The sequence below is a fragment of the Cavia porcellus genome, unplaced genomic scaffold (genome assembly GCF_034190915.1).
Source record: "Cavia porcellus strain 051 isolate PalLab524CR breed Dunkin Hartley unplaced genomic scaffold, mCavPor4.1 scaffold_5, whole genome shotgun sequence".
NCBI classification, from domain to species: Eukaryota; Metazoa; Chordata; class Mammalia; order Rodentia; family Caviidae; genus Cavia; species Cavia porcellus.
In genome coordinates, this window is record NW_026947488.1 from 51,365,787 (window position 1) to 51,392,220 (window position 26,434).

General features: G+C 35.2%; 1 protein-coding gene across 1 annotated transcript; it reads right to left on the reverse strand.

Moving 5' to 3' along the window:
- Nucleotides 1–1,040: 1,040 nt before the first annotated feature.
- Nucleotides 1,041–20,085, reverse strand: LOC100724965 (vomeronasal type-2 receptor 116-like; the record flags this gene model as incomplete). The annotated part of the gene is made up of 6 exons (XM_063249478.1): nucleotides 19,801–20,085; nucleotides 18,611–19,417; nucleotides 10,451–10,678; nucleotides 10,004–10,127; nucleotides 2,006–2,917; nucleotides 1,041–1,051 (listed from the first exon to the last, which is right to left on the reverse strand). Coding segments are annotated over exons 1-6 (2,367 nt in total), but the record flags the coding sequence as incomplete, so codon positions are not given.
- Between the last annotated feature and the right edge of the window lie 6,349 nt (nucleotides 20,086–26,434).

Sequence of the window (26,434 nt, forward strand, 5' to 3'; positions counted from 1 at the left end):
ATTTGATTTGAAGCCCTGTATTGCTCTCACCATCTTGTTTTGACTGATGTTCCTCTATTCTGTTTTGCTTGATAGTACCAGGTTCGAAAGTATAGGCAACAGCTGTGAAGATAGTGGGATTCATTATGACCCTATTCTGGTTGACTATTATCTACTTTTGAAGACCTGTAATGTCTCCAATGTTTTGGTTTTGTTGGTTTCTTTCTTTACTGTTTTGTTCAATTTTATTATAACTGATGATATAGGCAATTCTATTAGAGATAGCGGGAGGCATTATGGTAACCATTGTTGATCACCTTGTATCATTGTTTTTACATTATCTATTATGTCCACCCTTTTGATTTCTCGACTCTGTTCTGTTATGTCACATTTGGTTTTACTCTCTTCCAAAAAAAGTAATAAGAACTGTGGGAGCAATAAAACCCAAAATGTGTAATAGTCATTGTACAAAAGAGAGGAAAAGAAAGTGCTCTAAATGATATAACTGCATGTATATTTAAGTGTTTAAGATAGACAATGATATATCCGTTAGAAGGATGTTAAATAGCTGACTATATTAATGTTTTTGGATCATTGAACACAGCTGTTTGCAGTCTCTCCGTTTGAATGTCTACTTTGTATTCTTTGATACTGTGATTTGAGCAACTATTTCCAAGATGATATTATGTAATCTATTAACAGGTGATTTCTTACTGTTATGTTTTTTTTTTGTAGTTATGTATTATGTGTAACCTTACACTGCTTTGTTCTGTTTTGTGTTTTTCTCTTTTTCCTCTTAAATAAAAAAAAAAAATAGAAAAAAAAAAAAGATAGACAATGATATTATTGAGTTTTGTTGGATCATTGAACAGAACTGTTTGGTCTCACTGTTTGAATGTACACTATATAAGCTTTAATTTTGTAACTTGAACAAATATTTCTAAGATGACAATATGTAATCCATTAACTAGTGATTTCCTACTGTTTATTTTTTTTTCTGAAATTCTGTATAACTTGTACCCTTTCTTTGCTTTTTTTCTTTTTCTCCTTAAACAAAATTTTAAAAAAAATAAAATAAAATAATAGCACCAAATACAGCCTAGAAAATGACAAATCGTTTTAGTCATTGATTTGCCACTTTTAACCATATGAACTAGATTTGTGGTTGTATAAAAAATCTAAAAGAAATGAGAAAATTATATGCAGTGTAAAAATCCTTAATATGTCAATTTTGTGCTCAAGGGTTAAAATTTAAAATGGGTTAAGGAAAATAGGGAAATGGAAGAACAGAAAGACATTAGAATTAAGTGTGTAAGACAACTGAGGGTCAGACTATCTTTGGGAAACCAGTGCAGAAGACTGGTGGAGTAGAGAGATGGAGGAGATAAAAAGAACAGAAGAGAACTGAAAACACCGAGTCCAGAGACTGTGCTCACACTCATATAAAAACAAAATCAAACAATGAAGAAGAAAAACAGTGAAAAAAGCAAAAACCAAAAACAACCCCACCAGCACAGCAACAGAAAAATAAGACGGGGGGGGGGGATTGTCTTCCATTGTTGTTTCTGGTTTCACTGGTAAACAAATGTGGAGACAGAATCCCAATCTCCACTGATCTATTAAGCAAGCCAGAGTATCTTTTTGACATGGAGTGGAAAATCTCAGCAATCCTGCACTTTCTGAGTGAGACTAGGCTAACCTGGCTCACTGTCGTTCAAGCAACCTCTGCTCTTTTGAGCCCAGCTGGTAGGCACTAGATGGAGCCAGCAGAAGTTTTGAGTTCTGATCTCTGTCAGCCAGGCTCATTTGCAGATTTAATGGGAGGAACAAAAATCCACATGAAAATTAAAATTGAAATATGATTGATTTTAATGTTCATGAATATGACTTAGAAAAAGAAGTGAGAGTCAGTTGTTCATTGAAATAAATTCCACACTGCAGTCTAATAACAGACATTCAAAACTGTGAAGCATTCCCTCAGATCTTCCATGTATTTTAAGCAAAACAAGATCTTACATAAGAGGATTCTTTCTTACTGTATGTGTTTGCTTTCTGATTGTACATAGATAATTCCTATCTGGTCTTAACAAAATAATGTAGCATTTAGGGGCAAAGATGCAGCTTAGTAACCCTACACTGGAGGCCAAGATGGAAAAGACCTCCATGGCCACCATGACCTTCCCCTTGGTGCTGTGGTACACAGGGAGGAAGGTGACCCAGACACTGCAGAACACCAGCATGCTGAATGTCAAGAACTTGGCTTCATTGAAGGTGTCAGGCAGGTTCCTAGCCAAGAAAGCCACAGAGAAGCTCACTAGGGCCAAGGAGCCCAAGTATCCCAGGACATAGTAGAAGGCAGTGATTGAGCCCTTGTTGCAAATGATGATGATGTGTCCCTGTTCAGAGTGTGTGTCTGTGTCAATAAAGGGTGGATTTGTCCCCACCCAGATTCCACAGAGTGTGAGCTGGATGAAGGAACAGATAAGGATGATGTAATTTGGTGCCCCTGATATCCACAGCTGCCTCATCCCTTTTCCTGGAGCAGTGACTTTAAAGGCCAAAACCACGGTAATAGTTTTGGCCAGGACAGTGGAAACAGCCACTGTAAACACAATTCCAAACGTGGTCTGCTGGAGGATGCAGGTGGCTGTGTTGGGACGGCCAATGAAGAGCAAGGAGCAGAGGAAGCAGAAGGTGAGGGAGATGAGCAGAATGTAACTGAGAGTGCGGTTGTTGGCTTTGACAATGGGAGTGTTTCGGTACTTCACAAAGAGCCCAAGGACAAAAGCTGTGAGAATAGCAAGACTCAGGGCTGTGCAAGTCAGAGCTTTCCCCAAGGAATCTTCATAGGCCAGAAAAGTGACAGATTTTTGGAGACAGTGGTTTCTCTGAGTGTTGGCATACTGATGATCTGGACACTTCATGCATTGTTCCAAATCTAGTTAAAAAGTAGAATTGTCACTTCTTTAATTTCATTATTTCTTTCATAGTCACAGACCCAATCCCAGAATCTGAGTTTATTGAAACAGATTGTTGATCTCTCTGACTCTCACCCTCTGGCTTCTCTCTCTCTCTCTCTCTCTCTCTCTCTCTCTCTCTCTCTCTCTCTCTGCTCTGTCTCCATTTCTGTCTCTCTCTGTCTTTTCTTTTCCAACACTGGGAAGTCAACTCATGGACTTTCACTGAGATATAACCTAAAGTTCTATAAATTCTGTAATTAAGGCAGGGTTTCCTTAATACACTATATTGCTCATGCTGGACTCTGACTTAAAATCCTCCTGCTTCAGCTTTCAGAATGCAGAATTGCAATCATGTATTATCACACATGAATTTTCCTTTTATTCTAGACACACAGAACAATGTACTATGTAAAACGTAACTTTTTATCAACACTGCTTATTTCTTATGATGTAGTGAACACTATAAATTTTTTATTGTTGTTGTCACTCTTGTATATTTATGACAGCATTTTTATGTTTTCACAAAACAATAAAAGACCTACCTACCCAAATAAAACCTGTATAAAGCAGGCTCTGAGTACTCACTCAGTAAACAATCAGGTATTGAGAAACAAACATAACTTTTTAAGCTCTGCGAGAAAATTTATGAAGCATTTAATTCAAGTTAGATTAACTGCCTCCACCTATAAAATATTGTAGTTTTCCTCACAAAATATAGTGAAATATGTATTACAATTGAAGTCTGTTAGTAGTTCAAATTGCAAAATACTAACCTTTCCATTATTGATACTTTCTATCTATTATTGGGCCTTATGGAATCATTTATTTAAAGTTTACTTTCCAAAATATTTTTCATAATTAGTTTAATACCATTTTCAAGATTTTCACTACATATTTAACATATTGAGCTTCTGAAAATGCGAATTTTCAAAATTTTATCTACTACAGTTTTATGACTGATTTGCAGAGTTGGTTTTTATAGCAGATTTGTATTTTGTTGCTCCTATGTAAATCCATTTATTAGGTCATTGTTGCTTTCAAAATTAAACCAAAATTGTAAAGAGTGCTATAAGATACTGTAAATGCTATTTTTGGCATGTAGACACATTTCTTGTCTATCAATTTTGTTAAAATGTTATTTTAAAGAGGGTAAAATTGAACATAACAAAACAATAAAATAGATCATAAGAAAACAGTGTAAGAGACACAAATTTCAAAGCAAGGTAGCCAGAGATCTTCACTACCTATCATTTTGTCTCTTGTTTTCTTCCAAATAGTTGTCCATGTCTTCAAATACAGTGAATTCATACAAAAAAAATAGTACAAAACTGATCAGAACAGCGTGATGAAGGTATTTTAGGTCTTCAAGACCAGACAATAAGGAAGTCAAAATGGCTGCTATAGTGTCTCTCATTCTCTTCAAAATAGCTGTCCATACATTCATGTATATTTAAATTAAACAAAACAAAATGGACTAAAATCACTCTAAATAAAGACTAATAGTATTGTTGAATTTCATTTCCTGATGCTACGGAATCAGCACTGGTTACCTTAGTGTCTCTTTTTCTTCAAAGTAGTTGTTCACTTCATTGTGCATTATATAATCAGTTCTCATACACTGTTTAGAAGTTCTATGATGCATAAGTGTGTACATGTATACCTATTCTTTCTGTATTAGAGGGGAAAAAACAAAACAAACCACGACAAAACAAAACAAATTCCTAGAAAAACATGAAATGAAAAAGACATACAAAACTATAATACCAGATGATCTACAATAGTCAATAATCTCTTGTTATCATCAATAGAATTATCTACATCATCAGACATAGTATAATTGAACATAGCAGTACATAACACTATTAATAAAAACAAAACATTAGAGACATTATAAGACTTCAAAAGCAGGTAATATCAAACCAGAATGGGTATCCTAGTGAATCTTGTCATCTTCAGAGTATTTGCATATACTCACAACTTGATACTATCAAACATAACAGATTAGAATAAAATCAATCAGGACAAAACAGTGATCTAACAAGCCAGATTCAAAAAAGATCAGTCATAATAAGACAATGTAAGTTATATAGGGTTTCAGATTCAGTTAATAGGAAATTAAAGATGATTACCATAGTATATCCTGCTATTTTTGGAATAGCTGTCTGTGCCCTCACATCTAGTATGAGTAGACAGACTAGAACAGAACATAATCAAACTAAACAGAGTGATGAGAATAATGTGGATTTAAAATTCTGGTACACTATTAACAATGTCCTCTGCCTTCCTTTTTAGGACAGTTCCTCCCCTTTCACATTCACAGGTTGCATTGTACATTTTGGGCCCAACTAACTCCTTTACTTTTTATATTAGGAGGGCAACCTGCAATTTATGTATATGGTTCGGAACCTTTTTACCCCTGAGCTTGATCTTAAGTTGTATTCCTTTACATACAAAAGCCTCAAGGTTTTCTTTCCTTAAAGCTGAGTAGCTGTCCACTACAAAAAGTGTCATATTTTTACAACCTATCTACAGATGCTGTTTGAGCAGCCCCTTTGTTTCTCTGGTTCCCTGGCACATATAGCATTATTTTGACATTTTGACTTTCAGTCCATAAGCCTCTTTTAGGTTGATTATATTTCCTATACAGAGCATCTCAATGGACCCTATTTCTTGATGTACTATGCCTGTGTTTCTTTTTGTTAGTGTAAGAAGGCCATCTATGTTACAGATTACAGCCAACCTTCTCTGCTTCATCTCTGCTGTGCTAATTTTCTGCCATGGTTGTCTACTTTTCTCCTTCACTCTACTGTCCACCCTATTCAGTGAGCCCTTGTGCTCCTGTTCCTGAAGCCCTGGTGTTTATTTTTGTGTCTCTTTAGAATGTCCTTCAATATTTTTTGTTGGGTTGAATTGGTGGTCCCAAACTCCTCCATTTCCTCTTTGTCATGGAAGCATCCTGTTTCTCCATTAATTTTGAGACACATTTTTGCAGGATACATCATCTGGGTTGGAGGTTATTTTCTTTCAGGTCTTGGAATACTTTGGTCCAAGCTCTTCTTGATTTGATGTTTTGTATCAAGAAGTCTGTCATGATTTTGATAGGTTTTCCTTTTAGGTGATCCATTTCTTTTCTCTGACTGCTTTGTATATTCTGTTCTTCTGATGAAGTTCTGGAATCTTGATTATTATGTTTTGTGTCTATCTGTTTTGTTTGTAGCTGGCTGTGATTCTGTATGACTCATTAATCTGAATACCATTTCCTTTTCCTATGCTTGGAATATTTTCCTTAATTATTTTTATGAATAGAATTTATATGTCATTTGTATTTAGCCCTGCTTCTTTACACATTTTTTTATTCTTTATTTATAAATCCTTTTGTCATCTTGAAGCCTTTGTACTGTTACTGCATGTTTACTTGTTTTTAAGAGATCTTTCCTTTCACAATCAGGCATTGCAAATCTAATTTCAAGTTTTGATAATCTATTGTTAGTTTCTTTCTAGCAATTTTGCCAGCTTTCAGTGGAGTTTTAAAATTCTTGGTAATCTCTTTGAATCTGTTTCATGTATTCTAGGATTTTTATATATTATTCATTAAAGATTTCTCTCCTTTTTCTTTGTTCCTCCACTCTTCTGTCTGTGTGTTGAGAAGTGCTTAGGATTTCTTTTATTTATCTTCTTATGTATTGCTTTACTTTTATTAGTATTTCAGTTTTGAGTTCTATAATGTCATGAAGATGTTTCTTTAGGTCACCTAATGCTGTCTCTGATATTGCATGTTTGTTGGCCAAGATCTCTTCTGTATTTACCTCTCCTGGTCCCATATTCCCTGGGTTGCTGGCTGGAGGTATTTTCTTATGTTTTTGCCTTGTCATGTTTCAGGTTCTTTCCATATATGTGAATGGTGTATGTCCCAGCCCCATTCTGTATTGGTTATGGTCCTTCTGAAGAATGCTGGCTAGAAATTGCTGCCCTCTATGTTTGCTATTGATCATTTAGGTGTAAGCAAGGGTATTGTATGTTGGACCCTCTCCTCCAAGCTAGTGAACCAGCAGGGGCCTTTACCACATGAGTGTGTGATGCATGGATAGTCTGTGACAGCTTTGGGGGCCATTTCATCCCTGGCTATTGTGTCCCAAACAGCGTGTAACCCAGCCAAAGCAGATCCCAGTAATATGATCTGGGGAGGTAGTTGACAACTGAAGCCACTGCAGTTCCTGCTCAAGCCCATCCTGCCCAATTTCAATATGTCATCTATCCAGTCACCCCCCCCCCGCTCCCATGAGAAGACCAAACACCAAGCACTCATTGTGTGTTAGTGCAGCTCTTCATGTCGGCTCTGTTCTCCATTGTGATGCATCCTCCTGCCAAGGGCTTCATGCTTGCCAATCCCCAACTTCAGAGTGACTGAGAGTGGGATTGGTGTGGTGAAAGCACCATAACTTTGAGTTGGACTGGCTCCAGCGAGAGCTGCTACTTGACTGCAAGCTGGATCAACTTCATTGAGATCGTGTGTGGCTCCAGCCTTCTGTCCATGTTTTTCTTTCCTTTTCTTTCTTTTTTTCCCCACTTAGTTTCCTCCTAGGTCAGTAGAACCCCCTCTCTTTTCTTCTAGTCTTTTCCATGATGGTAAATTCTAGCATCTGAGCTGTTTCTTTCAGAAAGGTTTTTTACTTTGATACTTATCGATCTTCCATATTCCTCAATGTCCTTCTCTTGATTTTTAAGAATTACTTTTATTGTTTATCAGCAAATCATGGAAAAATGTTTCATTTCATGAAAATTTTCTTCATTAATTAATATTATTTACTTTTACCAGAATTTAGTGTATTTAATCATATTTCACAATTTGAATTTAGTCGTGGTATACCCTCCCTGAAATATTATATATATATATATATAATATATATATATTATATATATATATATATATATATATCTCAGTTTGGAATAGAACGTGTATTTAGTTCAAGAGTACAACTGTCTTGTCAACATGGTTTTTTTACAGGCGTTTTCATCATTTATAAAAAACATAATATAGCTCTTCTCTTGAATTGTTTTCTCAAATTTTCTATTTACTGAAAGTGTGAGAGAAAGTCAATATTAATATACTTTTGGATGATGTGACTTTCACCAGGGATATGCATAATAAACATCATTTTGGGGAAAAATTTTAACTATTGACTCCAAGTTATTACTAGATGTAGTATTATACAAATATATTTACTTTTATTTGTGACCATTTTGCCAACTTTTTCTGCAATTGTGTAATCTTCAAGTACATTGATATAAAATTATTTGTAGTGTAATTTCATATGAAATATATTTTATATATCTAACAGCCAACTCTTCAGAAATGATATTTTGGTATATTATACTTTGTTGCTTTTTTATTTCTTTTTTATGAAATATATTAAAGATTATCATTTTATTTTTATCAGGATCAGTTAATTTTTTCTACTCTACATGTCTTAATTTTTTTAAAAAATTCTGTCATATTGTTTTCTATTTTTAATTATCTTTACATGAAATCTTCATTTTTTTGGTTTTTGAGGAGTATTTAAAATGTGTAACTTCAGCTTTTTTAATTCAGTGATTCCATATTAGTATATTAGTATAGAAATCAAATCTTTTCTTACTATTGTTTTATTATCGACTCTCAATAAGTACTATCTTCAATTATACATGATTTTTAATTGTGTTTTAATCCATTCTGTCTACTACAGATTATTGAAAATTGCATTAAGTATTGCAGGTGTTTTTTCTCTATATGCACTTATAAGTCATGTGAATAATAGTACCGCAGTCTCTACTGTATAACAAACGTGAAGTCAAATTAATGGCATGATGTATTATCAGTCTTGATGTATTTCTAGAAAAACTCAGATAAATACTAAGTATATTCTGAAATCAAAACATATATAAACCATGAAAATGCCTTAGAATATATTCAGTAGTGGTGGATCCAATATGTGATGATTTATCAGAAATTCAAGTATTCACAAAGTGCAACTTATATGTACAGCAATCTTCCATACTGAACATCGGTAAATTTTCTGTACTATGTTTCTGTTTTCATCCTCCTCTCATATGTATTTTGATGACATAGAATGACCTTTAGCTTAGATCATTAGAATGTTATACAATTAGTGAATATTCCATTTTGACCACTTCCACTAATCCTAACAAGAATTCATGCTACCACGTGTTATTTTGATTTATGCCAATGCTACTGCTTCTATAGAAATGCTCATGACATTCTCCCGACGTGTATCTATTGTCATATATAGTTTGTGTGCATATCATCCTTACAGTTCTGTGGCACTGACTGTACCTGATGCCATAAGCTACTTCCCTCATTCATATATGCCTTCTGGGAGAATGGGGATGAAATTTCAGGAAGTGAGATTGTACTGTGCTCTCAGTACATTGTATATCAAAGACATCTCTCAGGCTCCAATCAGTCTCTCTGGGTGCCTGTTTTAGTGTTAGGCACTGGAAAAATGAAGTATCCCCAACTGCAGTTTTGAATGTGAACTTAATGTAGTTTTCAAGAACATAAAGAACTGGCATTTATTCATTTTTCATGTTAAACTTCATAATGGTGAAAAATGGAAATGGCAATGGTGATGGAAAGAGCATTTTTGATAAAAATAAATGCCTTTAATGGAATCACAAAAAAGTGGCTGGATGTGGTGGCACATAACTCTTATGTAAGTTGACGATGAGACTAAAATAGAATATTCACATTTTTGAGATCGTGATGGGGGCAAATTGGTGAGGTTCTGTTTCAGAATAAGAAAATGGATACAACTGGGTATGTTGGTGATTAGCTGGGTGCCTTCTGGTTCATATTCACCAATAATGAACAAAATGTGAGCAAGAAAATAAAATGAAATGAACTTAGAGTGAAGTGCAAAGTAGAAAATGTTATTAAATGGAGCGACAGTACTTGGTACAACTAACTGCTCAATGAAGGAAGAAATTTATCAGTCTGTCATATAGAAATCTTTTCCTCTTGTAGGTTGTACAGAGTTAGAGAACTTGAGTATAGATCATTTGCTTACCTGTCTGACTGGCAATCTCATCCTCTGGGCAAGGCAGGCAGTCAAAACAACAGGCAGATTTTCCCTCCTGAGGGGTTTTTCTAAATCCAGGTTTGCAACTCTTGCTGCAAACAGATTGTGGAGTCTAACAGAAAAAAAATATATTGGAAATTTCAAATACTACTTTGCAGAGATTAATTTCTATACAAATTTAATGAATACAATATAATTTAATGTCATTTTTCTTTAACTATATTAAATATGGAATTATTTATAAATATTATTAAATAAATATATTACTTCCCCTTTCATGAGAAAGCTGGTAAGGAAATTTTTTCAAATTGGTATTTGAATTTTTCCAAACTCTACATGTAACCATCGCACAATCAAAATTGAAAGCAAAACATCTATCACAATACTTATGTTATTTTTGGTTAGTGAAGTGCATCAAGATAAGGACCAATATACCTCTATAATTCCTGTGGCCCATTCTATCATATCCTCAGACAAAGACAAGTTTCGCTCAAGTGGAATATGTGGAGAAAATGTTCCCAATTTGACCTTAAGTCTAAGACCTTCTGGAAAATTCCAATAATTGAGAATGTCATATGCTGAATCCAGTTTCCTTCTATTATCCAAGTTCACTTGGTCTCCAGAAGGATTGTTAAATTGGGTATTTTTCAGAAAAGGGTGCAGCTAAAAGAGACACATTATCTTCTGTTAAACATAGCTCCAGGATTAAGGCAAAGCATGAAGGTGAAAAGCTTGGAATTTTCTTTAGTCTCCTTTTACAAAGCACCTGTGGCACTACTATCTAATGAATTAGAACACATTAAAGTCTAAAGAGGACCAAACTATCATAGCAATCCATAGAGTCAGTTTCAGGAAAAGCTATACTACATCAGCTTTTAAATGAAGTACACTTTTACAATAACAAAAAATCAACTATGGAATCAAATCTTCCAACATCCATAACACTCATTTTCTATCTGACTATTCTTTCAGGATGCAACTATAAAATTAATTTATCAGCATTAAAAGTTTGCAGAGTAAAAGAAACATTTCACATAATTTTTGCACTGTAGGGTTTAGTATCATTTAGGTTCATGATTAAAAATTTTCCTGCTGTCTTTTTTTTTGGGGGGGGGGCTTTTTTGTTTTTACTGGTACCAAGGATCGAACTCACAACTGCCTGCTTTTGAGTTAGGCATTTATGCCGCTGAGCTAAATCCCCAGCCCCTTTTCTGTTGTCTTTTAAGAAATTTAATGGACAATTATAGATGAGAAATGCATTGATGTTATATAGAAAGAAGCAATGATCATGCCTTGGTGGATATCTCAGCAAGCAAGGGAGAATCACAGGTTCCAGAGGCACCGGGCCTGTGGTGATTGCTCAGTGCACTCTGCCCAAAGCCCAGACTGTTCGGGACCCTCCAGGCTTCCAGGTGCAGTGAAGTGGAGAAGTGGATTTGAGGCCTCTATATCTGCCTCCCCATCCCAGCTGCACTTGGAGAACTGTGGAGCTTCCAATGGGTGGGCGGGCCCACGCTATCCCCGGGGCCCAGCCTGTTTGGGACTCCCGCACCTCACCATTGGTGTGCAGAGGAGGGGGTGGGCGGATCTGGGGTGCCTGCATCAGCCTCCCCTTGTGTCTGGAGGACTGTGGATATCTCAGCAAGCAGGGGAGGATTTCAGGTTCCAGAGGCACCTCAGCCTGTGGTGAGTGCTCAGCACACTCTGCCCAAATCCCAGACTGTTTGGGACCCTCCAGGCTTCCAGGTGCAGTGAAGTGGAGAAGTGGATTTGAGGCCTCTACATCCGCCTCCCCATCCCAGCTACACTTGGAGAACTGTGGAGCTTCCAACAGGTGGGCGGGCCCATGCTATCCCCGGGGCCCAGCCTGTTTGGGACTCCCGCACCTCACCATCGGTGTGCAGAGGAGGGAGTGGGCGGATCTGGGGTGCCTGCATCAGCCTCCCCTTGTGTCTGGAGGACTGTGGATGTCTCAACGGGCAGTGGAGCATGGCAGGTTCCAGAGGCCCTGCAGCCTGTGGTGAATGCTCAGCGCACTCTGCCCAAAGCCCAGACTGTTTGGGTCCCTCCAGGCTTCTGGGGGCAGTGAAGTGGAGAGGTGGCTTTGAGGCGTCTACATCCGCCTCCACATTCCAGCTGCGTTTGGAGAGCTGTGGAGCTTCCAAGGGGCAGGTGGGGCCAGTGTCCCTGAGGCCCAGCTTATCTGGAACCTCAGGGTTCTGAACAGGCAGAGGAGGGCCATTGGTTTGGCAGGCCCAGTGGCTTGGGATAATGGGGTGCCAGAGTCTCAGGAGCTGCAAACTTATAAGGGGAATTCCAACAGACACTGAGGAAGCTTTCAAATAACACTTGAAACACAGAAATATAGGAAAATGACAAAACAAAAGACCAAATTACAACCTCAAACCTTCAGCCCATCTCAAGAAACCCTAGGAGCAATGTATATAGAAGAAAATATATGCCATTTGCCTCAAATATCGGACACAATAGCTACTGAAATTAACAAGCAACTCCAGGAAGCTTTAAAGAAATTCAAACTCGAAATAATCTCCCAGGTAAAAAGAAGAAATGATAAATAAATGAAAGAGATTCTGAATATATCTAAAGAAAACACAGATAAAAAATTGGAGGCACTAAACAAAAAGATAGAATCCCTAAATAAGAAACAAACAGAATACATAATGCAGATGCACAGAGATATACAGGAAATAAAAAACTCCCCTGAAAGTTGTAAAAACCAACTTAATGAAAGTGAAGATAGAATTTCAGACCTTGAAGACAGGATTGCAGCTAGTGAACAGGAAAGGAAAGATCTTTTAAAAATAACAAGGAATCAGGAAACAACAATTCAACAACTGCAAGACGATGCAAAGAAGAATAACATAAGAATGATAGGGATTAATGAAAGAGAGGGAGACAACATGAAGGATGTCAGGAGGATATTTAGAGAAGTAATAGCTGAAAATTTCCCAAGCATGAGATCAGAAACCGACATCAGGATCACTGAAGCATATAGAACTCCAAAAAGTTATAACCAAAATACAACTACACCCAGACATATAATAATCACCATCCCAGAAATCCAACACAAGAATAGATTATTAAAAGCTGTCAGAGAGAAAAGACAGATCACTTATAAAGGAAAACCTATCAGAATCACAGCAGACTTCTCAGCACAAACAATAAAGTCAAGAAGAGCATGGAGTGAAGTATTCCAGATCGTAAAGCAAAATGATTTCCAGCCTAGACTGATGTATCCTGCAAAACTATCATTCAAAATTGATGGTGAAATACGATACTTCCATGACAAAGAACAGCTGAAGAACTTCATGAACACCAAACCAACCCTGCAAAAAATATTGAAAGACAGTTTAGATACACAAAGGAAAAAACCACTAAACTAAGCAAAGCAGATAAGTAAACGGAACAGAAAGATAAATATGCAACAGCAGAGAGATAACATGTCAACAATAAACCAGCATTTAACAGTAATAACCATTAATGTAAATGGTCTCAATGCACCAATCAAAAGAAACAGACTAGCAGAATGGATCAAGAAACAAAATCCAACCATATGCTGTTTACAGGAAACCCATCTAACCCAGAAGGATACTCACAGAATGAAAGTCAAAGGATGGAAAATAATACTTGATGCAGCAGGAATCCAAAAAAAAGGCAGGAGTAGCCATCCTGTTTGCAGACAAAGTGAACTATAAACCAACAATGACCATAAAGGACAAAGAAGGTCACTACATACTCGTAAGGGAAAAACTCCAAGAGGAAGAGGTAACTATCTTAAATATATATGCACCAAACTCCCGAGCACCCAATTATATAAAACAACTATTAACAAAAATGAAAACTCAAATTATCAGTAACACAACTGTAACAGGAGACCTTAATACGCCATTGACACCAAGGGACAGATCAACCAGACAGAAAATGAGCAAAGAAATAACAGAACGGAATCACACCTGTGAACAAATGGACTTGATAGAAATATACAGAATGTTCCACCCAACAACATCAGAATACACATTCTTCTCAGCAGTACATGGATCATTCTCTAAAATAGACCATATATTAGCTCACAGAACATATTTAAACAAATGCAAAAGAGTTGCAATCATCCCTTGCGTGTTATTGGATCATAGCGCTTTGAAATTAGAAATTAATGTTAAAAGATACTGCAAAAATCCCGCACACACATGGAAACTGAATAACACACTCTTGAGTAATCAGTGGGTCACAGAAGAAATTAAAGAAGAAATTAAACAATACCTAAAAGAAAATGAAAATGCAGATACAACTTACCGGAATTTGTGGGACGCAATGAAAGCCGTCCTCAGAGGAAAATTTATTGCACTGAGTTTCCACATTAGGAAAACAGAACAAATACAAATAAATAACTTGATGCTACACCTAAAACAGTTAGAAAAAGAAGATCAAGTCAAGACCAAAGCCAAAAGAAGAGAGGAAATTATAAAAATCAGAGCAGAAATCAATGCAATAGAGACTAAGAAAACAATCCAAAGAATCAATGAATTAAAGACCTGGTTCTTTGAAAGAATAAATAAAATCGATAAGCCCCTAGCCAACCTTATTTTAAAAAGGGAAGAAAAAGCTCAAATTCATGCAATGAGAAATGACAAAGGTGAAATCACTACAGACCCAACAGAAATACAGAAGATTATCAACACCTATTTCAAAAACCTCTACTCTCAAAAGTTTGATAATACAAGAAATAGACAGATTCTTAGAAACATATGAAGTACCAAAGCTAGATCAAGAGGATGTAAAACTGTTGAATAACCCAATCTCTGTTAATGAAATTGAAAATGTAATTAAGTCCTTACCTACAAAGAGCCCAGGCCCAGATGGATTTACTGAAGAATTCTACAAGAAATACAAAGAAGACCTAATGCCGACACTCCTCAAACTATTCAATGAAATTGAAGGGGAAACAATCCTTCCTAAGTCATTCCTGGAAGCAAATATTACTCTAGTACCAAAACCTGAGAAAGACCCAACTAAAAAGAGAACTATAGACCGATCTCCCTAATGAACACACATGCAAAAATCCTCAATAAAATATTGGCAAATAGGATCCAGCAAATCATCAAGAAGATTATACAGCATGACCGAGTGGGATTTATCCCAGGAATGCAAGGATGGTTCAACATACGTAAATCAATAAATGTAATCAACCATATCAATAAAGCCAAAAATAAGGATCACATGATCATTTCTATAGATGCAGAAAAAGCCTTCAATAAGGTCCAACATTTATTCATGATAAGAACTTTACAGAAAATTGGAATAGATGGTCTTTACCTCAATATAATAAAGGCCATTTACGACAAACCAACATCCAGCATCATACTAAATGGCCAAAAATTGAAAGCCTTTACTTTAAAATCAGGCACAAGACAAGGATGTCCTTTATCACCACTCCTATTTAATATAGTACTGGAAGTACTAGCCAGAGCAATTAGGCAAGAGAGAGAAATAAAAGGGGTAAAGATAGGAAAACAAGAAGTTAAATTATCATTATTTGCAGATGACATGATACTCTACATAGAAGACCCCCTAAACTCCATTGAAAGACACTTAGATACAATAAATAAATTCAGTAATGTGGCTGGATACAAAATCAACACTCAGAAATCAATAGCATTTCTATACACGAACAACAAAATCACAGAGATGGAAATAAGAGAAACTACACTCTTCACATTAGCAAGCAAAAAAATGAAATATTTAGGAATTACTCTTACCAAAGAAGTGAAAGACTTATACAGTGAAAATTATAACACACTGAAAAAAGAAATTGAAGATGATCTCAGAAAATGGAAAGACATCCCTTGCTCATGGATAGGAAGAACAAACATTGTGAAAATGGCCATTCTCCCAAAATTGTTATACAGATTCAATGCAATCCCAATAAAAATACCATCACATACCTTATAGATCTAGAGAAATCACTCCTAAATTTCATCTGGAACCAGAAGAGACCTAGAATCGCAAAGGCACTTCTAAGCAGCAAAGACAAAGCAGGAGGCATCACAATCCCTGACTTGAAGTTATACTACAAAGCAACAGTAGTAAAATCAACAAGGTATTGGAATCAAAACAGAGCTGAAGATCAATGCAATAGATTAGAAGATACAACCAAAACTACAAACACACTCAACCACCTTATCTTTGATAAAGGAGCCAAGCAGGTTCACTGGAAGAACGACAGTCTCTTTAATGAATGGTGCTGGAAAAAGTGGCTCTCCATTTGCGGAAAACTAAAGCTAGACCCATGTCTATCACCATGTACTAAATTAAAATCTAAATGGGTCAAAAATCTGAATATTAAAACAGAAACACTAAATCTATTGGAAGACAAATTGGGTAGAAATCTTGAAGACATAGGAGTAGGTAGAGAATTCATGAACAGGACTCAAACCGCATGGGAAATACTTTCCAGAATCAATAACTGGGAGCACTTCTTATTAAAAAGTTTCTGCATGTCAAAAGAAATCTCCAGCATAGGGAAAAGAAAACCCACAAACTGGGAAAAGATTTTAGTGAACTCTCTCTCAGACAAGGGACTCTTGTCTAAAACATATAAAGAATTAAAAAAAACTCAGACCCCCAAAATTCAAAGATCCAATCCAAAAATGGGCATCTGAGATGAATACACGTGTCAGATGAAGAAATGCAAATGGCAAATAAATACATGAAAAAATGTTCATCTTCATTGGTCATTAGAGAAATGCAAATTAAAACCACACTGAGATACCATCTCACTCCTGAAAGAATGGCCAGGATCAAGAAAACCAACAACTAATGCTGGAGAGGCTGTGGGGGAAAAGGAACTCTCCTACACTGTTGGTGGGAGTGTAGACTGGTGCAGTCTTTGTGGAGGTCAGTCTGGAGATTTCTCAAAAAGCTGGGATTGGAAGTCCCATTTATTCCAGCTATTGCACTTCTAGGCATATTCCCAGAAGAACTGAAAGCGTGATATATGTGCACCTATGTTTATAGCAGCACAATTTGTAATCGCCAGATCTTGGAAACAACCCAAGTGTCCATCAACTGAGGAATGGATAAAAAAGTTGTGGTATTTCTATACAATGGAGTATTATTCAGCTATAAAGAAGGATCACATTGAGATATTTATCAATAAATGGGCGCAGCTTGAGACCACACTCATAAGTGAAATAAATCAATCTCTCATGTGTGAATACCGAATAGTTTCCCTAATGTAAGTAATGATTCAAATATATAAAAATATGTGGTAATCATGATTCCCCATTATGTGGCCTTGAAGTCTTATAAAATTTTCACTTATTAATTGGAAAGGCTTTATTCTGGGCTTCTTGATATGGAAATATTTGAAGCTATAGTATATGAAGTTTTATTCAAATATTTAAGGAAAAAGACAGATACTATGGTAACTACTATTAAGTCGGGTTATGTGGTGGTGAATCACTAGGTTGCTGAAACAGTCATGCTTTGACCGGTCTTATTATATTGTTATGTCCTCTTTTATCTCAATCTCTCCCTTATTCATTAAAAAAATTATTTAGTTATATCTTATTTTTTTTAATTAAGAGGAAAAATTTAAAAATTAGCAGGATATATAATAGTAACTTTTTTTGATTTCCTATTAACTTGTTTTGAAGTCCTGTAATACTCCCACTATCTTGTTTTGACTGATTAAACTCAGTTCCATTCTGAATGATAGTATCAAGTTTGAGGGTATAGGCAACTACTTTGAAGGCAATAAGATTCAATAAGTTGCCCATTCTGGTTTGAGCATTGTCTCCTTTGGAAGTCCTGTAATGTTTACAATGCTTAAGTTTTATTGGTCTTGTTCTCTACAGTTTTGTTCAACTTTATAATATCCAATGAGATAGACAATTCTTTTTAAGGAAACAAGAGACATCCTTGATAACCATTGCTGATAACCTGGTAGTCTGTTTTACATCATGTGCTATGTCTATCCTTGGTTTTGACTGACAGCTTTGTTTTGCCATATTTGACTTTATTCTCTCCCCAAAAAAAGTAATAAGAACTAAGGAGTAATAAAACCCAAAATGTGTAAATTTTGTTGTAAAAAAAGAGCTCTAAAGGATACAACAGCAAGTATGTTTAGGGGTGTTAAATAGCTGACCATATTAATGTTTTTGGTTGGATCATTGAACTCAACTGTTTGCAGTCTCACTGTTTGAATGTCCACTTTGTATGCTTTGATACTGTGATTTGAGCAACTATCTCTAAGATGATAATATGTTATCTATTAACTGGTGATTTCTTACTGTTTTTTTTTTGTAGTTCTGTATTACTTGTACCCTTACACCACTTTGTTTTGTTTTGTTTTTTCTCTTTTCCTTTTAAATAAAATTTTTTAAAAAAATGATCATGCCTCTCAGAAATTTCCTCTTCCTTTACAGTTAATCCTTGATTGGAGACTGTCTCTACCCAGCTCAAGAGTTCCCTCCTTAGCAACAAGTCTGGGATGTAATATCTTGTATTTTATGGAAATGATTCTAATCCTCTTGGGTGGAATAATTTTACATGTCATTCAAAAGAAGACATTACCTGCCAAGAGGAAGACATCATCACTTCTCTATTTCTCATTGGTGGCATTTGTATTTCTTTGAAGAGCATTTCATGGAGGGCATGGGCTACAGCATACACAGCATTGTATATATTGTAACTCTCATCACTCATGGTCACGTCAAAACGATTTGGAGGCAACCAAGCCAGAGAAGCATTAGGGACACAGTTCTTCAATGCACAGTCAGATTCAGAGAATGAGCAATGGAAATTCTTGAACCAATACATAGTGAGATAAGTGTCTTCTGGGTATTTGAAAGGGGTGGCTTCCTCGACAAAGTTTCGGAAGCCTGAAATTTCCTCATTGTGGTGTGCAAAGACAAGAATTCCATGGAATGGGTCAAGTATGAAATTTCTCCCAGCCATGTCAGGATGCCATTGTGAATTTGTGACCCAGACTTTCCATGTCACTAAGTGTTGCCCTATGTTATAGTTGACATCATTTAGACTATCAGTATCATAGTAAATAATAATCACATTTATTGAGGATGTTTCTGTGGTAAGAATATCTTGTGTCTGGAAAGCTGACAGATGAAATGCAGCAATGGTTGAGACCCTTTTCACAAATGCTACACAAATTTTGTTCCTGTCCATCTCTTTTTTTATATCTGAGAGAAACTGAAGACCCTTATGACCTTCTGTGATGAGCAGTCCCACCCATGTCCAGCTGAAATGAAGCATCAGGGACACCATGCCAAGGGCCAAAGATGTGTCCTTCTTGGCTACCTGATAAAGAGAAGGACACTGGCCACTATCAGTCAGCATAGGATCAAATGAACCAAAAGTAACCTAAAAGAAAGAGAAATTTAAAAGTGTACACTGAAGAGTGTTAATGTAAAGCCCAACAGCAGCTCTAAGGCACACTGATAACAACTGGAAGTTGTAGAAGAAGGTACATGTTCTTCACATCTTTCTAATCACCTCACTCCCTTTTAAGCTTTTTTAAAACACAAAATAATGAGCTCAAATACCCAGGAAACATCTTTTCATCTGATTTTTTTCTCTTTTTTTGATTCAGAAAAAAAGTAATCATTGGTAACCCACTAAATCTGTGTACTTACTCCAGCTTCATACTTTGAAAGGTGGGTAGGCCAAGTCTCATTTTAAAATCATTCTAAGCTCTTGTTAGTTAAAGCAATGATTTCCTCTTTTCCTGTACCACCAAGACTCACCTGTGGAAATTTGTAGAGTTCCAGCAGTGGTCCAATCAGAGCAGAAGTTCCCCATGATGTTTCTGACAGCACTGCTACAGATTTTCTTTCTGACCCACATATGTAATTAGGTACCTCATGTTGTCCTGTGAGCAAAATGAAGGAATTTTCTAATATCCTCCAATGACCATAAATTAAATTATGGAACTCATAACCCAGAGATATGTTGGGTAAAAGATGAAGATCCTTGTTAATTTCTTCTATGGCAAAAATGAAGGCTAGATAGTTCTGGTAGTTTTTGGGCATAAGCCTGCATGGAGAGCATAGAAGTCCTTAGGAAGAAGATTCAGTTAATAATTATATTCCAACTCCAATACAGTATTGTTCAAGAACTGAATGTTTCTGCTCCTCCCCCACAGTCACATAACAAGTATCTAAGCATCAATTTGGTGACATTAGAAAGTTTTACTATTTGTGAGGTGATTAGAATTAGATGGCTTATGATGTGAGCTTCTCAAGAAGGAAAGTACTGGCCTTAAAGGTTTCAGAATGAGTTGCTTCATCATTCTGTTATGTGAGGACACATTTGTAAGACTCATTGACAAATCACAAGACAGAATTTTTCTGTATTTTCTCAGCCTGTACAACTTTTAAAGCTAAATGATTATTTATTTAGTCAGTTGTTGGTACATTTTTATGTATCAATCCAAGTATGGCAATAACATAACTAAAGAGAAACAACCTGAAAATTTAATTACAATAACTGCCCTGTGCAAAACCTTAGGATCTATGTTTGAAGCAAGTAAATTAACTTTGATTTAGAACAATCTTTCAGATTTTGATAGAGAAAATTTTCAAAAATGAAGAAGCAGATTACATTTATTTTGAGCTTTGCAAATTTGCTTGGTATGAAGAACTAAAATAATTTAACCTGCTCACACACACTGAATGCTCCAATCATAACAACCAATTTCATATGAAGGAGGAAAATTAACAACACAGGGAAAAATAAATTTAAGTGATGTTCTGTTATTGTGACACGTAAGTTAACAATCAACAGTCTAATACCATGTTATAACAAGATGTCCTCACCCAGCCCACCACATAGTTACATCATCAGACTCAGCCTTGACTGACCAGGTCAGCTGCAACTTAGAGATAGTCTGACCAAACTCAGTTTGAACATCCATCAGGACTGCCTATACCATTTGACATGTAAACTTATTCTACTTTCAAGGACTTTCCACCCGAGATAGTCTAGTCAAGGACATGCTTAGCTTCAACTACCCCCTCAACCCCAGCTGGTGTCTTCTGCCTTTTGGTAAACAATCAATTTAGCTAACCTGCCCAAAACAAATCAGCGTGACAACATATGACTTGATTCATGTAACCAATTGTATAATAACTTGCTATCAGTTTTTGTACTTTCTGCTTACATATCCTATATAAACTAAACCAAAAGCTGACTCACGGCTGCTGATTTGGAACTGATTCCCACCAGCTTACTAGCATAATAAATGTTGCCTTCCAACTTCCTTGGTGCAGAGCCTCTTTATTTCTCCTCAGTGCACCAGGATAAGTAGAGAAATATGACATGGGTGCAGGGATGATGGTACAGCTGAGGCCTTGCAATTAAGTTACCTGAGCCTCTGATCCATGAAAATTATGCACCTGCCACCATCAATACCCATGAAACCCAGATTCAATTGAGACCCCTTAATGAGGTAGAATAATGAAGCCACACAAACATTTGAGAGAAGTCTGAAGCATTATCAGAGTGGGAAATTTAGGAATCAAAAAATGCAACAAGGTACATTTTAAGCTTATCATCATTTTATATTTCAAAATATAAAAATATGTAAATTTGAAAATTAACATTATCACTGCTTGTTTCAGAAATCCTTATTCTATTCACCTTTCCTATAGTTTTGACTCCAAGTAGTCTCTTAGCTAGTGACACATTGTTATTCTTCTATTTCCTGTTATATGAAATTTAGCAAGAATAAAAGTTTCCTTACATAATTTATAATGGTGCTATGTGCTGTTTCTTGATTAATCACCTAGTTTAGGTTCATATCTTTTCAATTTACCCTTTGTGAGTTTAAACATACATATATTTACTGTTTCATGCTGTCCTCTAGAAGAAAAGCTAGGTCTCTCTTTGACAAATGCTCTATCATTGGCCTATAACTTCAGGTCCCAAATGGGTTCATTAGTAGTCTGATATTTTTATCTAAATGAGTCTAATAAATTATTCATACTAATTTAATTTTGAAATACATTAATCCATGATTTTTCTTATATTTGGACTGTGTTATTGGAATTCTTCATTAGACAGATGTATATTTTTAAAATTTTACTACTTTTCCTTATTTATCTTCCAGTTTTCTAATTATTAACAGCATCAGCTGGTGTCATCCTTTTTCCCTTTGTTATTTGATAATGCATTATCTTAAAAGATTGCAGTACATAAAATCACAATTGATATTTATTTTGATACTTGAACCTCTATACCACTATAAATAGGTGATACCTTTTTTGTTTCTTCGTCTTTTTTTTTTACTGAATTTATCTGAAAACAAAACAGCTATTAGAATTATATTTACTGGAGTTTAAATAGTAATATCTTCATATTTACTTTCATATCACATCTTGGCATTTTCCACATTTGTTTATGTTCCTACTTGTTTTTTCAAAGTGAAAAATAAAGGTATTTTTGACTTTTACATCAAATTTGACAACTTGTACTTAAAGAATGTATTCTATTTACAATTCACAGTTATTTATATGATTTATCTGTTCATACTATTTATATTTTGATATTCAACTTTCAGATAAGTTCATTATTTTGGGGTATTTTATTTTATTTGTACTTTTAAAAATATTTGACTGCATTTCCTCTACTTGAGAGAGCTACATTTTCTAGTTGGCTAAATGACATTCCCACAAGAAAGGTAGGTGCTAATTCTCTGGCCCCACCTCACATTTACTGAATATGAAAACTCAGTGTGGTCCGAACAATCCTGATGTTTCAAAGACACACTAGCTGTTTATATGTTCAAGATATTAGTTCTTTGTCTGAAGAGCAACTGGCTAAGAATTTTTCCAACTCTGTAGGTTGTCTCCCTCTGTTGGTTATTTCTTTGTGGTGCAAAAACTTTTTAATATGATGAGATCTTAGTTGTTGATTGTAGATTTATTCCAAAATGGGGTTTGAATGAATAGATAATTCTCAGAAGTAGTAATAGCAAATGAATATATGAAAAATGTTCAACATCACTGATCATACAAGAGATGCAAGTTAAAACAATGCTGAGATTTCATGTCACTCTAGAAAGAAAGAAAGAACAAATCAATAACAAAAGCTGGCATGTCTGTGGACAAAGATATAGTTTTCCACTGTTAGTGGGAATGTAAATTGGTGCAGCAAATGTGGGAATTTGTGTGGAGATTGCTCAAAAACATAGGACTACAGGTTCCATTTGACCTTGCTATTCCTCTTCTTTATAACTTCCATATAGAATTAAAAACAATATACCACAGTGGTATATGTGTTACCCATGTTTATAGTAGCCCAGTTTGGAATAACTAGATGTTGGAAAAAACCAAATGCTTGTCAACCAACAAATGGATAAAAAATGATGTGGGTTTTTAATATACAGTGGAGTGTTACTCATTTATAAAGGAAGAAAGATTTGGAACATCTATAGCTAAATGGAAGGTACTTGAGAACATATTCTTAAGTAAAATACATCCCACACACATGTGTAAATTTCACAGTGTTTCTCTGGTGTAAGAAACTGAAAGTGTAACTTTCAGGAACAAAGGAACAAAATGTAAAATAGATGTTTGGAGGTAGGCAAGAGAATAAGAGAAAAATAAGAATGTGGATATATCATATACATGTACCAATTTCCTATGATGGTGATAATTATGCATATCTATATTGTATCAACAAACAATATTAATTAAAATGCTTTAAAAATTAGATCTCTCAGAGGTTCTTATCCATAGTAAAGTTCAAAAGTTTAGTACCATGTTATTTTGAAAAATGTAAATACAAAAATGAAAAAGTTGTCTAAAATTCATGTTATTGTGTCCTCTAAAATGTGCCAAATAAAACTTAGCTGGAGGAAAATCTGAAAATTTAAAATTGTCATTATCAAAAATTTGAATTGTACTTTGATTATCTGGATTTGGAGATAAAGGGAAAAATGGAAGCATATAAACTTTTTAACTTAAAACTGGGAAAGCAACAGGGTAACTCTTCTGACTGAAGATTTGTAGCAGATGTTTCAGTAAAATTAAGAGATTTAAGGAACACCCAGTCTTGTCATACTAAGCTGATTTTTAAAACTATGACTTTTGATAGAATGTATTATAGAAGCCAAAGTTTACTAGTGATCAAATATCTTTCACATAACTGTATAGTATAATTTGTTAAAGATTTTATCATTATGATCTGTTATATACACAAACCCCACTGGAGATTGATACCTATAACAGCTTTCTGTATTTAAATATCTATTAAGGGATTGTGTATGATGTTAACCTGTTTTAATTTTATGTGTGTGGATCACACAAATAGAGTTCTAGTTATAAATCTAAAATTTTTACCTTGAAAGCAGACCAAACCTTTTAATATAAAGTAGCTTATACTTCAACTACCAAGAAAGTACTTTTTTTTATTTTAAAGAGAATGGAACCCAATGAAGCAAAACAGAATAAAGCCAATCAAAACAAACCAGTGAAAGTGGTACAGAATTTCAAAACAAGATAATAGGAAATCAGCAACTGCCACCATAATATGTCTTGCTATCATCATAATAGTTGTCCATACCATTAGACATAGCAAAATCAAACTAATCAAAGCAGAATAAAACCAATCAAAACATAACATTGAATGAAACAAAACAATACATTGAAACAAAATGAAACAGTGAGAACATACTACACAGTGTTATCTTCAATATAGTTGCTCTGGTTAGCAGTCACAGGATTAAAGAGTAAAAGGCCACAAATCATTGGATTTCAAAAATAACATAGAAGGGAATCCCCCACAGGTGCCATAGTGCACACTGCCATCCTCCAAGTATACAAGCATCAACTATTCCCTTCCCTTCAGTTGCTATCATCTCATCCTGAGACCTCCTAATTATTGAGGGTGGCAGTAGGGTGTGCTCTCCTGGTTTTACAGCCCATGCACCTGTTGGCTCACGGGAAGGCATGGTTTCTCTTCTGTTTGAGGGTATTACAGTCAGCATAGTGGAGCCTGCTTCACAGGAAGGAATAACTTGTTTTCTTGCTAAAGCTCTTTCAGATGGGCATTGTGGGGCCTGCTATACAAGAAGGCCAGGAAAGTTCTTAAGTATAAACAGCTCTGAAGTTTCAAGAAGAGGTAGGATTTGGGTAGCTACAAGGCCTTGTGGTCTCATCAGACAAACAATCGCATTTGAAATACTGTCTGTTAAATAGCACACAAATTCCTTTTAAATAAAATTTTTAAAAAAATTTTAAAAATAGCACACAAATAAAACACACACAGTACTAAATATCAAAGTATAGTAAGTCGGACAACGTATAAACCAATAGTCACTGTGATGACTTACCTTTAGGTCATTCAAAAAATTGCACCATTAATTAGAAAATAGTAGCAGGATGTCAGAAATATGGACAAAGAGGAAACATGATGAAGAGAAAATCTGCGTGGAGTGAAAATATGTAAGCACTGTGTTTCTTGGCAAGGAAAACAAAAAAGGATGAAAAGGAGTGCATAAAGTAATCCTCCACCTCAACAAAAACACATAATTTTAAAACATAGAAAAAAATTTAGTTTTAGGTACTAAAGCTAAAAAATCAATCCAAAGCAAAGTAATAAGTAGATCTCTTTCTCGGTGAAAAATCAATAAAATAGTCATAATGCAGGAAAGATTGATGAAGTGAAAAAATTTCAGAGTAAAACATTAAAAACATTAAGAAATAGAATGAAACTCTACACAAATTCTTGCAGTAAATTTTAAATTCAACATACCAATGTTCAATAAAATCATTTTTCAGTTTTGAAAATTATGAAAATGTCATACCACAGAGATACATATGTACCCATGTTTACAGCAGTACAATTTGTCATAGCTAAACCTTGGAAATAACCCATGCTCATCAACAGGTGAATAGATAAAAATACATATTTTTAAACAATGGAGTACTTACTACTCAGCTGTAAAGAATAAACTTTAGACGTTATAGGCAAACAGATGCAATGTCAGATCATACTCATAAGTCAAATAAATCAGATTCAAATGTGTAAATGTTGTGTTGTCTCCCTAGTGTAAAAAACTAAAAGAGTAATAAGATCCAGAATTTAAAATAGATACTGGGAAAATGAAAGGGAAAGGTCCTGCTCAATCCCAGTTTATAGCAAACAACTACACTATTGATTTCAGTTCATCAAAACAAACAGTTTGTGTTTTCATTGTTCAATTGTGTGATCATTTTTTTCATGCCTATATCTTGTAATCTGAAAAACTCCTTTGAATATAGCAATATACAATATATTAACCAGTGTTAATTTCCTATTATTTTGTTCTGGAATACTGAATCATCATCTTTATTCTTTTATATATGAAATATATATACATGATATATAAGACATATA